General features: G+C 37.5%; 1 protein-coding gene across 1 annotated transcript; it reads left to right on the top strand.

Annotated features, from left to right (window-relative positions):
* Positions 1-7654: 7654 nt before the first annotated feature.
* Positions 7655-8266, top strand: LOC138816946 (interferon alpha-3-like). Its single transcript, XM_070007229.1, has one exon. It carries the CDS (start codon positions 7697-7699, stop codon positions 8264-8266), a length of 570 nt encoding a protein of 189 aa, XP_069863330.1. The 5' UTR covers positions 7655-7696.
* Positions 8267-13758: the final 5492 nt, after the last annotated feature.

Raw genomic sequence — 13758 nt, 5'->3', positions numbered from 1 at the left:
ACGAGAGAATATGTTTGTATTCTTAGATACAGAGTGTTGGAAAATAGAACTTGTATTTATTTGTTTAAATTCTGGTTTGGTATCAACCATTTCCTAATTTCACATATATTTTTTCTATGCAAGACTCCTCAACAGAAGGCATCTTTCCAGTAAAGTGATATTATCTTAGTAAGAAGGAACAATACCAAAAAAACTATCAATAATTAGGTAATAGAACAAACTCATCATTCCTGGATGGAAGTGCTCAATGCAGAGATTCCTCATCAGCTGACTTGCTGGTTGTTCTCTCCTTCAAGTAATATGTGGAGACCGGAATGCTATTGGCTTGACATCTTCCCCTTATACATACAAGTGCTTCTATGGCACTGAGACTATTCTTCTCACTTGGAAAGAATATGGTGTGGTGGATCATTTGGTAGAATGTTGAGGAGCCAATGGTGTGCCGCAAAGATCATTTCCACACCTACTAAAGTGACCTGAATTTATTCTCTAATGATTCCAAGAAAGAGAGGCTGTGGAAAAAGTCAATTTAATTCATATGCAAAGAAAAAGAACGTTGTTTTCATGAGAATGTTTTTCATTTTTATATTATTAGTACTAAAGTCATTTTAAGGAGAAATGAAATCATTTTTCTTGCTCCAGAAACAGCATTTAAATTTCCCCACCAATGACTCAAACTTGAGGACATTGTTATTTATCAAAATTCGAGGGATCATTGAGTGTTTGAAGAGACACTTAAAGTGCAACCACAATTACATATTGCCAAAAAGTGGCCAAGAGCATGTGGATTCCTAAACCATGTTGTAAAATTCAGGTTGTGTCCTTCTAATATTGGGAGGAAACCAGGTTTGTAATCCTAGTCCCAAACTCCTGGCCTCTTGCCTTTATATACCAAATAACAGAAGATGCTGAAGGGGCAAGAAAAGAGATATTTTTCAGTGCAAAAATGGGAAAAGCAACTTCAGTACATCTTCGATCTCCTTGGGAGTAGAAATATTGATCTCAGGTTAAATACGAAGAATTGGAGCCAGTGATGGGAAATATGCACAGTTAAATGGTAAAATAGTCCATCATAATTTTAAAAATATTTATGGATTTTAATAGAATTTTGAATACTATATATTTTATATTGTTTACATTGTGTATATAAAGTCGTAAAAATAAGTACATATTATGCTAAAAGTCACTGTAAACAAAATATAAGTATAAAAAGTCACAATTTTTAAATATTTGAATTCTAGTAAAAGACAGGAAAAGAACCTTCATAAAGTAAACTTACATGTCTGTGGCTTTTGAAGTAAACTTTCAGCTTAAACCTATTGTCATTGTAACCCAGCATTTACATTTTTATGTATAAAGCCACAATATAGGTAGTATATACAAATATGTCACTATAGAGGTATATCCTAGAAATTAATCCAGAGGTCAACTAAGTAACAAGAGTCTGAGCTAATCTGGAAGGTGGAGAAAGAAGGCAATGTGGAAAGAAAATGTTTGGGAAATGTCACTCTAATTGGAAGACTGAAACCCTAAATGAAAAAAAAGAGAAGGAGAAAGGAAGACATTCAGAAAATGGAGAATCAAGCATCCCCACTAAGCCAAGGGAGCGCATCTGGAGGCAGCAATGGCCCATCACCAGCAGCATCTGCGGTTTTCTAAAGATGTCATTTCTGCTATCATTTACTTGACTTCAGTGAATTTGTTCCATGTTTTAAGAACAAATGGCAAAATTGAGTTCAAGTCTCTAGACTCTCTTCTCATACAGATGTATCTATCCCTCCATTAACATTTATTTAATTGTTTTCAAGATTTAAAATGTTTTATATATTATCATGTGTTACTTTACATTAAAGCTTATATATGAAATAAATTTATTTTTTAATTAAAGTGTTGCTAAAGAATTTGTTGTATGTTTTTAATTCTCTCCTTATGTACAGTTTCAGTGTAATTAAAGATATATCCCTGTTAAAAAAATTCCACAATACAAAATTTACAATATTACCCATTACTGAGAATAAAGAATTTGACATGGACAGTCCATTCTGCTTTGACTTAAGGCTGATATGGTGAACCCATCTATGCTCTGCAAGTCCCAGTTTTCTGATTAAAAGGGCTCAAAATGTTCAGAGAGTTGTCAATAGTTAAGGAAACAATGCATTTTAAGGTGCTTAGCAGAATATTTCCATTAGAGTAATAGTCACAATAGGGGAAACTGTTACCGTATTTCTTTACTATATGGGACACTCATTTTTGTCTTAGTCTGAAATTGTGAGGAGTCTGTATTCTACTCCTCCTGAGCTAATCTCCAAAAGTACTAGTCCAAGAAAGCAGAATGACTATAGAAATGCTGAAACTTTGTCCTTCTTTTTTCAAAATTGTATCCTATTTACATTCAGTGAAGAAATGGAGACGTGTAAAAACATAGAATTCTCAAGAAACATCTGGATGAACTACTAGAGGAACACATGGTGCTTTGTTAATGACTGGCTCCTGGCACTAAAAACACTTGGGTCTGTTCATATTTCCTTAGAACTTAAAGGTTCATTACACTCTGTTGCTTTACAAAACAATGCGCAACAGCACTTTGGTATTGGATGTGGCACTTAGGACCCTTTGTCATCTCAGTACCTCAGTTACTTCAAGTTGTGGATCTCTTTGGATGTTCATTCCTATGTCTACTTCTGTTCTTTACTTTCAGTGATAGACCTTACCGGTGGAGCCATTATCTGAATTCTTCCTCATGTGGTGATCTGAGATCATGGGTGTGTTTGGAACAGTTCATCCACCCCTCTATAATTAGGTTTTTCTCCAAAACGGTATAGATAGGCATAACACAAACAGTGCTATTTGGAAGCAAGTAAATATTTTCAAAGATGTGTAGAATAGTGATTGATTCACAATTCTTAGATTTGTAGTATAGTTTTTGAAAACATAATTGATACTCATAGTTTGTTATTCAGATCAAGAGAGGAAGTTTTGAGATATTCAGATTCCCTCTTCTTGTTTCTCTGACTGAAGCCACCCTGTCCCTTGTATGCTTAGATTATCGACTAGGTGGAGCCTCACATGAGATAACTTCCACCATCCTTCCTTAGAGTTAGATTGCTTGAGCCTCTCTTTCTCTTCATGGTTGATCCCAGAACCATGAAAGAGAAGAAAGTCATGTTTCTGGTCTTACAAAAATGGGACAGTTCAGTAACCTAGATGTATCTCCTCCTTGCATGTGTTAGAAACAGCTATTTCCATTTCTTTTTGAAATTTACAATTGGCCTTCAGTCCACCAAAATCTTTGCAATTTTGGTTTTTCTGTGACTGCTTTGCCATTTGTGGTCATTGACTTAAAAGTTATTCTTGAATACCAGGCTTTTATTTGTCAGAACCTATCATTCCTAGGCATGTACTCTCTCACTTGAGTTCTGCTCTCTTATCTCCACTTACTTTACCTATTTGGGGGGTATTATTCCAACTTCCTGCCTGAACAGGGCTGCTCTCTAATGCTGCAGATCTTCACCTGCTGAGACCTGGAGGACTGTCAAAGACAGCCCGGCTTGGTTGTCCTTTGTCAATTTTGCTTCACTGATCACTTTCTTTCTTTCACTTTCATGAACATTGGGATTGTAATTTTTGTTTTAGCCCACAAATAGCTATCATTTTTGCTTTCTAAGAAACTGTAAAAGAGAACTAAGTCAGAGGAAATGGCAATTTAAACAATGAACAATGCTACCACAGAGTCTTTCTTTGTTTTTCCATATGGAAATTATCTCACCATGGAACAGAACACAGTGACATGATAGGTAGACAAATTTAGATCATTAGACCACCAGCACATTTAGAAAGCACAAACTTAAAATTAAAAATTAGAAAGCACTGAAGTAGGGAAGGGTATGACTTGTTGAAATAGTTCCAGTGCTGTGGAGTTATCAGAAGGAAAGTCCAAGGATCCCTTTCCAGCATTCATGGTCAGCATGCATGGTCAACATTCACAGTTCGTTTTTTTCCTGAAGCCAAAAAGGAGCTTGTACTCAGAAATTTTACTATCTGAAAAATGACCTGAAATCAAACTCAGAATGTCTCTAATCTGGTGTACACTATTCATTGTGAATTTACTAAAATGGTTAGAGAATAAAAGCTCTATTTTCTTTTCTTTCCTTTCTTTTGTCAATCATAGGCTTGCACTCTGGGCCTGGTGCTGTCTTTGAGCTTTTGTGCTCAAGGCTATCACTCTACCACTTTAAACCACAGCTCTACTTTTGGTTTTCTGGTGGTTAATTGCAGATGAGAGTCTCACTGCCCAGGCTGACTTTGAACCTCCATCCTGAGATCTCAGCCTCCTGAATAGATAGGATTACCATTGTGAGACTCCAGCACCGGCATGTATTTTCTTAAATAATGATATCATTTATGATTACATTTATGTTTAAATTCTTGGAAGCTGATTGCAGGTTCCAAGGTGTGAAGTGAAGTTTTATGGGAAAGTTCTTGAAGACATTACGTATTAAAGACTTTTTTATTGACATTTGTAAGACTTCCTGCAACAAAAATTAATCAGTCATGACATCATAATGCTTAAGTATCCCTCATTCATATAAATGTTTAGCAAAAATTAATCAGTCGTGACATGATAATGCTTAAGTATCCCTCATTCATATAAATGTTCAGTGCTGAGCATTTCTTCATGTGTCTATTGGCCATCCTTCTTTCTTCTTCAGAGAAGTTTCTCTTTAAGTCTTTAGCCCACTTATTTATTGGGCAGTTGTTTCTTTGAGGATTTGTTGTTGGGGGATTTAATTTTTTGAGTTCCAAGTATATTTTAGATATGAGACCCTTGTCCGTTGTATGGCTAGTGAAGATCTTCTCCCAATCCATAGGTGATGTTAGGGAAATGAACCCTAAGATATGTATTCAAATGATTTTTTTTCTTTCATGCAATTGTTTCTAACACATTTATAAGATTATTTCTTTGTTGCTTTGTATGTCCCTCCCCCACAGTATAACCCCTGCTTTCACTGTATTTGATGTTGGTATAATTTGTGGAGGGGAAGGGAAAAAAAATCATTTAAATAGGGATAAAGGTGGACCCATTGCAACAATGAGATGTACAAGTTGTTATGTCGAAAATGAACTTTACAACTTTTGTGGGGGTGGGGAGCGGGGAGGATTGGGTGGGGAAGCGGGAGGGAGGATGGGAAGGGATGGGAAGAGGAAACAAAGGAGGAGGCTACAATGCTTGATAAGAAATATACTCAATATCTTGCCCATGTAATTGTAACCCCTCTGTACAGTATTTTCACAATAAAAAAAAGAAGATGAAATAAAATAAATAAATAAATAAATAAATAAATAAATAAATAAATAAATAAATGTTCAGTGCTGGATTTCCTCAGCAGACACTTGTCAGTTCGCTCAACTCAGTGGAGGCCAGCACTATTTGAAGGACCCTAGAACTGTCTACTCTGGGCTTTGTCATCTTTAATGCATCACCCCAATATGTCTGTGGTCTTTGAGCACTGTCCTCTGTATTGCATAGTTGAAAATTACTGTGGTTCAGATGAGGATACATTCACAGACCACAATGTACAGGAAACTTTATGTCCATCTATTGTCAATTAGTCTGAATTTATTGACTCCAGGATGTGAATGTGTGGAAAAGGAAAGACAATTAGGTGATTTGTGGACAAAGAAAATAGGTTCTTTCAATAGGATCACTCTTCTCATTATGTTCTAATGTTCTGTGTGTGTGTGTGTGTGTGTGTGTGTGTGTGTGTGTGTGTGTTTCTGAGCAAGCCCCATGGCTTGAACTAAGAGGCTGGGCACTATCCCTGTGTTTTTCCAGTCAAGGCTAGTGCTCTAGCACATGAGCCACTGCTCTACTGCTGGCTGTTTTGGTGTTTAATTGGAGGTAAGAGTCTCAGGTTCTTACCTGCTCAAGATATTTTAAAAGAAAATTTAGTCAATGATTTTATAAAACAAAATATGGAAAAATAGTTGTGATTGATTCTGACTGAATTCCACCATTTATTCTCAGGGAAGATGCCAAGAGTATGAGGAGTCTTGAACTACATAAGGTCTATTACTATCATGGACAGTGGAGCATATGATCAGGGAGCTTCTTGTAGGTGCTGCAGCATCATGAAAACTAAAATGTACAGTGAGTTTTGAATATGTTGAGGATTCTTTCTCTGCTTCACATTCTGGAAACTCATAAACATAAAACTGTATCCCTACCACCAAATGATTGTACTTTAAAAAATATTACATACAATCTTCAACTATGAATTTTGGAATCATGCAGAATTCAATGTATCTCTATGTATACAATCTTCTCAAATGTATCTCATTGGGCTTGATGTTATGTTTCCACTGTTATGATGATGATGATTTTTCAGTATGAATTTCCCCCAATAAGAAGAAAGGTATTCTTGAGATGTATGTGAGCATACCTTAAATATTGCAAGTTTGGCACCATCCAAAGTCAACTCCTATAAAATCTTATTCCTTAGAGTTTACTTAACTTTCTTGGGTTTCCTAGTGTGTGCAATGAGAAGCCATATCACTGAATTCATGGAGGACACAGATAATGTGTGCAGGATCCCCGCTACAATCCTACAGAAACAGAAGATTGTAGCTGCAGATTATTTTTTTCCAGTACAGCTTTATGAGAATTCCCCTATATATGGGGCCACCATTGACTTCTAATGGCATTCTTACAAAGTGGACTCCAGAGCTTCTGACTGGATTTGGCCTATTGGAGCGAAGCACAAGCACAAGTTTGTTGTATTTTATTATTTAATTCTACTGACATTTTTCAACACACTCATGATTATATCACATTCTAAGTAGGAAAAATGTGAACTAAGATAAGTATCTACCAGATACTGAAGGAATAATTATTTCCTCATGTGTCACAAAGCAATTTACTAATGTCTTATCTTTCATACAGATTTAGTAGTTTTGGGGCATCATTTATTTTATGCATTTATAAATTAAATATATACTTTTATTCATTAGTACTTCTAGAAGTAGATATATTACAATAAAAATAAATACATTATATGTAATTTACAAGAAAAACAAAATTACCAAATTCAGTTCCACTAACATACATGTAAAAGTATTTTATTGACAATATCAATGCACTTTACCTCATGGTTAACACCAGTACTGTGTCTTGTAGTGTGTGCTAGCTGTTGCTTTACGTCTTAGCTCTGCCTCCAATACCATCTTGAGATAGGCTCATGATGGCTGCTTCACGTGTATGTCTGGGCACTGGATTGTCAACTTATTTTAGGTTTCCTTTTATAGGTGTGATAAGAGATGATTGCCACTGTACCTGGATTCATAATTTGAGATGGAGTGACTGCTGAATTTTAGTCAGGGATTCTATTTAAAACACACACACACACACACACACACACACACACACACACACGCACACACAACTAAAAGTCTGACAGGGCACCAAAAGGAAAACCAAGAGAGGAAAGAATATGGTTGGGAAATGCCGCTCTAAACTGAAGTATGAAAGCATAAATGAAAACAAAAAGAGAAGTAGAAACTGGGGGGAAAGCATTCAGAAAATGGAAGCTCGAGCAGCCCTACTTAAGCCAAGGGAGCACAGTAAGGTCTTCACACTCCCCAGAGACAGAGGCTCCCCCATCAGCACCTCAGCCAGTCCAGCAGCATCCGCCCATCCACAATGCCCTTGCCCTTGGCCTTCCTGGTGACCCTGGTGGTGCTCAGCTGCAGGGCAACCTGCTCTCTGGGCTGTGAGCTGCCTCCCACCCACAGCCTGGGCAACAGAAGAGCCTTGCTCCTCCTGGGACAGATGAGGAGAGTCTCCCTTTCCTCCTGCCTGAAGGACAGAAAGGACTTTGGATTCCCCCAGGAGGCATTGGATGCAGAGCAGGTCCAGAAGGCTCAAGCCATCGCTGTACTCCATGAGATGACCAGGCAGATCTACAGCCTCTTCAGCACAAAGACCTGGCCTGCCCCTTGGGAGAAGAGCCTTGTGGACAAACTGTGCGCTGGCCTCCATGAGCAGCTGCAGGAGCTGAGAGCCTGTCTGAGCTGGGAGGTGGGAGAGCAAGAGCCTGCCATGGTGCTTGAGGACTCCACACTGGCTGTGAGCAAACACTTCCGCAGGATCTCTCTCTACCTGCAAGAGAAGAAGTTCAGCCCTTGTGCCTGGGAGGTTGTCAGGACAGAAATCATGAGATACTTTTCCTCATCTGCAAACCTGCTAGAAAGGATAAAGAGTGAGGCATGAGCTCTACTTCTCCTGGAAATGGCCCTCACTGATGGAACACGGTAGCTCCCTTCGGCGGACTCTGCCATTCTCTGAAGCTGTCATTTCTGCTATCATTTGACATGACTTCAGTGAATTTCTTAGATGTTTTCAGAAGTGTTGGTTCATTTGCATTCAACTCTCTAAACTCTCTTCCCTTTCATATATCTATCCCTCTATTTATGTATTTAATTATATACCAGATTTAAATTATTTAATACTTATATATGCTATTTTGTATACCTTTACATTATGGTTTTATAATGTAATTTATGTCTTACTTTTTAAATTAAAATTTTGTTAAAGAAGCTTGTTTTATGTGTTTAATGTTCACCTGGAAACCTGCAGTACTTGTGAGCCTTATAAAAGGAAGAAGATGGAAGTCATTTACCCGTTGTTATTTTTCTCCATTTCTCGATGTCAGTTGGCTCTTCCTACACTGCAGAAAGAGTGTGCTCAAAGACCAGTGTTTACATAGCATGTGTAATGCCATGGGAGGGATCAAACACACAGAAAGAAAAATTTGAACCTGATGTTCTCTAAACCAGATTGCATGCTGCCTTCAGGCTACACTTATGAACCTAAGAAATACAATTTGTGTTCTTTTGTATCTTTGCTTCTTTCAGTGAAAAAAATCTAAAAGCTATAAATTTTCTTAATATGCTATGACAAGCCATCTAATGAAATGGCCACAGAAAAGTGGTCACAGCCTGAAACATGAAGAGAGGCAGAAATGTATGAACTGACTGCACATCTCTGCAGATATGTGGTCCAAATGGACACATCTAGTTTCATTAGCATCAGAGTTGGTCAAAGTTAACCTAAGGAAACTGAGATATTCCAATGTGAGCATGGGAACAGTGTGTAGAGTAACATTCTTCAAATGTTAAAACAAGAGGACATAGAGGCCAAGGGAAACAGAGATGGGAGAGCCTCACATTAAAAGGACACCAAAGGAGAAGTGAAGGAAAGTGAATTAAAGAAAATCAGCTTGCTTGGGAGAGGAACCAGCGGGTGCAGGGAAGGTGTGGACTGAACCTGCCCACTGCTCTGGGAAAGTGGATGGCAGTGGCGCCACTGGGGCTCTGATTGCCAGATTCCATGGTTTCCCTCATTTGTAATAGTTAGTATATGTCTGGATAGTCCTAGCAGGTGAGCAGAATAGCCAATAGCTATCTACATATGACCATATAAGATGATGCTAAGTGAAATGAACTCCAAGACATGGAAACATGAGGTTTTTCTTTGATGATGTTTTTAATGCACTATATGGTTTCTTTTTTCTTTTGTGTTTTTCCCTCTATGGTTTATCCCCTGTTGTCACTGTATTTGATTTTGTTACCCTGGGTATTGTAAATAGGTTTATCTGAATGAGGGAAGAGAAGGGGAACAATAAAATGGTGAGACAAAGAACAAAGGGGAAACCAGTGAAACAGTGATATTCACAGACACTATGTTGGAAATGAACTGTACACCTTGTGGGGGAAGGGGGAAAGAAGTTGGGGAGAAAGTGAGAGAAAAATGAGGGAGAGGGTAATAAGTTACACAAGAAATGTGCTCACTACCTTATGTATGCAACTGTAACCTCTTTGTACATCATCTTGACAATAAAATTAAATTATATAAATTATATTTTAAATAAATTAAAATATTAAGACAAATTGAGTTCAGAATATCAATATAATTGTTAATAGTAAATGAAACCATTCATTTTTAAGATGCTTAGCAGAATATTTTCCTGGAAGTAAGACCCAAAATATGGTAGGTCTGTTAGCCATTTTTGTTTACTATATGTGACACTATTGTTTGCCTTTGTCTAAAATTTTGAGGAGTCTGTTTTCTACTTTTCCTTAACTAATCTCTAAAATATATTAGACCAAGAAAGCAGAATGAATGCAGAAATGGTGAAACTTTGTTATTCTTCCCTTCAAGGTATTTCCTGTTCACATTCAGTCAAGAAATGGAGTCTGGCATAAATACCTAGGAATGGCAATAAATATCTGGATGGTCTAGCAAGAGACCAATGGTGCTTTGTTGATGACTCTGGCTACTGGCACTAAAACCACTTGTGTTTACTCCATATTTCCTTAGAACTAAGGCAAAGTTACATGAGAATTCTGTTACTTTACAAAACAATGGGCAATAGCACTTTTTTTTATTGGAAGTGACACCTAGGATTCTTTATCATCTCAGCACTTTATGTTTTTAAGTTGTGGCTTCTACTTGGATGTTCATTTATATGCCCATTTCAGCTTTCTTGTTTATTTTTCTTTTTTCTTTGTCAGTCGCAAGGATGGAACTAAGGGCCTGGGTGCTGTTCCTGAGCTCTTTTGCTCAAGGGCTCTACCACTTTGAGCCACAGTGCCACTTCTGATTTTCTGGTGATTAAATGGAGAAAAGAGTCTCATGGATTTCTCTGCCTTGGCTTGCTTTGAACTGTGATCCTCAGATCTCAGCCTCCTGAATAGCTAGGATTATGGGCATAGGCCACCAGCATCCTTCCCAATGGCCATTTCTATTCTTCACTTTCAATAAGTGGAACTTTCCAATGGAGCCACTATCTTAACTCTTCCTCAGGTGGTGATCTTAGATCATGGGTGTGTTTGGAATACTTCATCCATCCCGCCATGTTTATGTTTTCCTCCAAAACTGTATAGATGGGCATCACACACCAATCCTATTTGGGAGAGAGTAGATGTTTTCAAAGATGTTTAGAACAAGAATTGACTTATAATTCTTATGTATTAGTTTTTGTGGTAGGGTTTTCAAAAACATAATTCATACTAGTAGTATTAGTATTATTGAAAATAAGATAAAAACTTTGGAAACGATCAGATTCTCTCTTTTTATTTCTCTGTTTGAAGGCAGTCTTTCCTATGAGAGTGTGGATCCTCAGTCAAGATAACTATCACTACCTTTCCAGGGAAGGGCTCCTCTGAGTTGATTGGTTTGAGTCTCCTTTTTTTCCTCCTGGCGTATCCCAAACCATTCATGAGAAGAAAGACATGTATCTGCTCTTGCAAAAATGAGACAATTCGCTAACCTTGAAGTAGCTCTTCCTTGCATATATTAGAAACAGCTATTTCCATTCCTTTGTGATAGTCAGCATTGAACTTCACTGTTTTCACATCTTTGCTATGTTGAATTTTGCCATGAACACTTTGCCACTTGTGATTATTTACATAAAAATTGGTTTTGAATACCAGGGTTTTGTTGCCAGGACCTGCACTTGCTAGACATGCACTCTCCCACTTTGAGCCCTGCTCCCCCGTCTCCATTTGCTTTAGTTATTTTAGGATGTAATATTTCAACTTTCTGCCAGGACAGGTTTGATGTCTAATCCTCCAGATCTCCACATGCTGGACCTGAGAAGAGTGTCAAGGCTGCCCTGTTTGGTTGAGGTTTGCCATTTTTGCTTCAGAGTTCACTTTCTTTCACTTTCATAACAATTCAAATGATAAGTTTTGTTTTAGCCCACAAGAACTATGGATATTGCTTTCTAAGAAACTGTACAAAAGAAATAATAAGTCAGGTGTTATGGAAATTTTAATTTAATAAAAAAAAACCCAATTCTACCGCAGTGTCTTTCTTTGTTTTCCTGTATGAAAATGACTTCACCATGAAACAGAATGCAGTGACATGACAGGTGGACAAATGTGGATCATTAAACCACCATCACATTAGAAGGTACAAAACTAAAATTAAAAATTAGAAAACAGGGGGGTGAGAGGGGGTCGGGGTAGGAGATGGCTAGGGATGGGAAGGGGAAACAAAGGAGGAGGCAATAATGCTTGATAAGAAATGTACTCATTATCTTGCCCATGTAATTGTAACCCCTCTATACAGTATTTTCACAATTAAAAAAAAAGAATTGTACTCATTACCTTACTTATGTAACTGTAACCCTTCTGTACAGCATCTTTACATTAAATAAAATTTAAAAAAAGAAAAAAATTAGAAAACATTGCAGTAGTGAATTATATTTTTTGCTGAAATAGCTCCAGTGTTGCGGAGATACCAGCAGTAAATTCCAAGGATCCCTTTCTAGCATTAATAGCCTGCAAACAGAAGTCAGCAAGTAGAGAAGAAGCTTATGTGTATGGCTCTCTCTAAGAAAGTTCATGGTTTCCTAAACCAAAAAGGGAACTTGTACTCAGAGGTTTTACTATCTGAAAAATGACCCAAAATCATATGCAGAATGTTTCTAATATGGTATACATTATTTATTGTGAAGTTACTAAAATATTTAGAGAATGAAAGGTCTATTTTCTTATATAATTCTATAACTTATGAATTTATTTATTTGCTTAAATTCTTGTAAGCTGATTTCAGGTTCTAAGGTATGAAATTTAGCATTTATAAGAAAGATTCTTGAAAACATTACTTATCAAAATTTTTTCACTGAACTTGATAAGACTTACTGTAACAATTTTTTTAAAAAACCTCTACTAGGGGCTGGGAAAGTGGCTCAGTGGTAGAGCGCTTGCCTTGCATGCCTGAGGCCCTGGGTTTGATTCCTCAGCACCACATAAGCAAAAAGAAAAAGCCACTAATAGGCACAGGAAGGAACTTCCTGAACAGAGTCCCAGGGTCACAACAAATTGGAGAGAGACTTGACAAATGGGACTACCTTAAAATAAAAAGCTTCTGCACAGCTAAATCTATCGCAACCAAGCTAGAAAGACAACCAACTAATTGAGAAAAAATATTTACCAGCAATATATCAGACAAGGAGTTAACATCCTATATATACAGGGAGCTCAAGAAACGAATCCCTCCCAAACCTAACAAACCAATTACTAAATGGGCAAGGGAACTAAAGAGGGACTTCTCAAATGAAGAAATAAAAATGGCGAAGAAACACATGAGGAAATGTTCATCATCCCTGGTGGTGAAGGAAATGCAAATAAAGACAACCCTGAGATACCACCTTACCCCAGTCAGAATGTCCCACATCTACAAATCAGCCAACAACAAATGCTGGAGGGGATGTGGAGAAAGAGGAACCCTATTACACTGCTGGTGGGAATGTACACTTATACAACCACTTTGGAAAGCAGTCTGGAGTGTCTTTAGAAAGCTAAAGATTGACCTCCCTTATGACCTAGTCATCTACCCTGAACAACAGGAACCAATATACAAGGACACGTGCACCTCCATGTTTATTGCAGCACTGTTCACAATAGCTAGGATATGGAAACAACCCAGATGCCCCACCACAGATGAATGGATCCAAAAATTGTGATCTATACACAATGGAATATTATGCAGCCATTAGAAATGACAAAATAATGGCATTTGCAGGGAAATGGATGGAGCTAGAAGGAATCATGTTGAGCGAGGTAAGCCAAGAGCAAAGAGACAAACGGAACATGGTCTCCCTGATAAGTGGATGCTAAATCCAAAATGTTAGGTGATACGACAAAATTAACAGGACTTAAGAAACAAAGAACTCCCACTCATCTGGTTGAACC

The sequence above is a fragment of the Dipodomys merriami genome, unplaced genomic scaffold, assembly GCF_024711535.1.
Source record: "Dipodomys merriami isolate MVZ:Mamm:240054 unplaced genomic scaffold, mDipMer1.0.p SCAF_11, whole genome shotgun sequence".
Taxonomy (NCBI): domain Eukaryota; kingdom Metazoa; phylum Chordata; class Mammalia; order Rodentia; family Heteromyidae; genus Dipodomys; species Dipodomys merriami.
This window is presented reverse-complemented; position numbering and strand designations above follow the sequence as displayed.

Excerpts from the sequence above, each read along its gene's own strand:
- LOC138816946 (XM_070007229.1), top strand. The coding sequence starts at position 7,697 with ATGCCCTTGCCCTTGGCCTTCCTGGTGACCCTGGTGGTGCTCAGCTGC.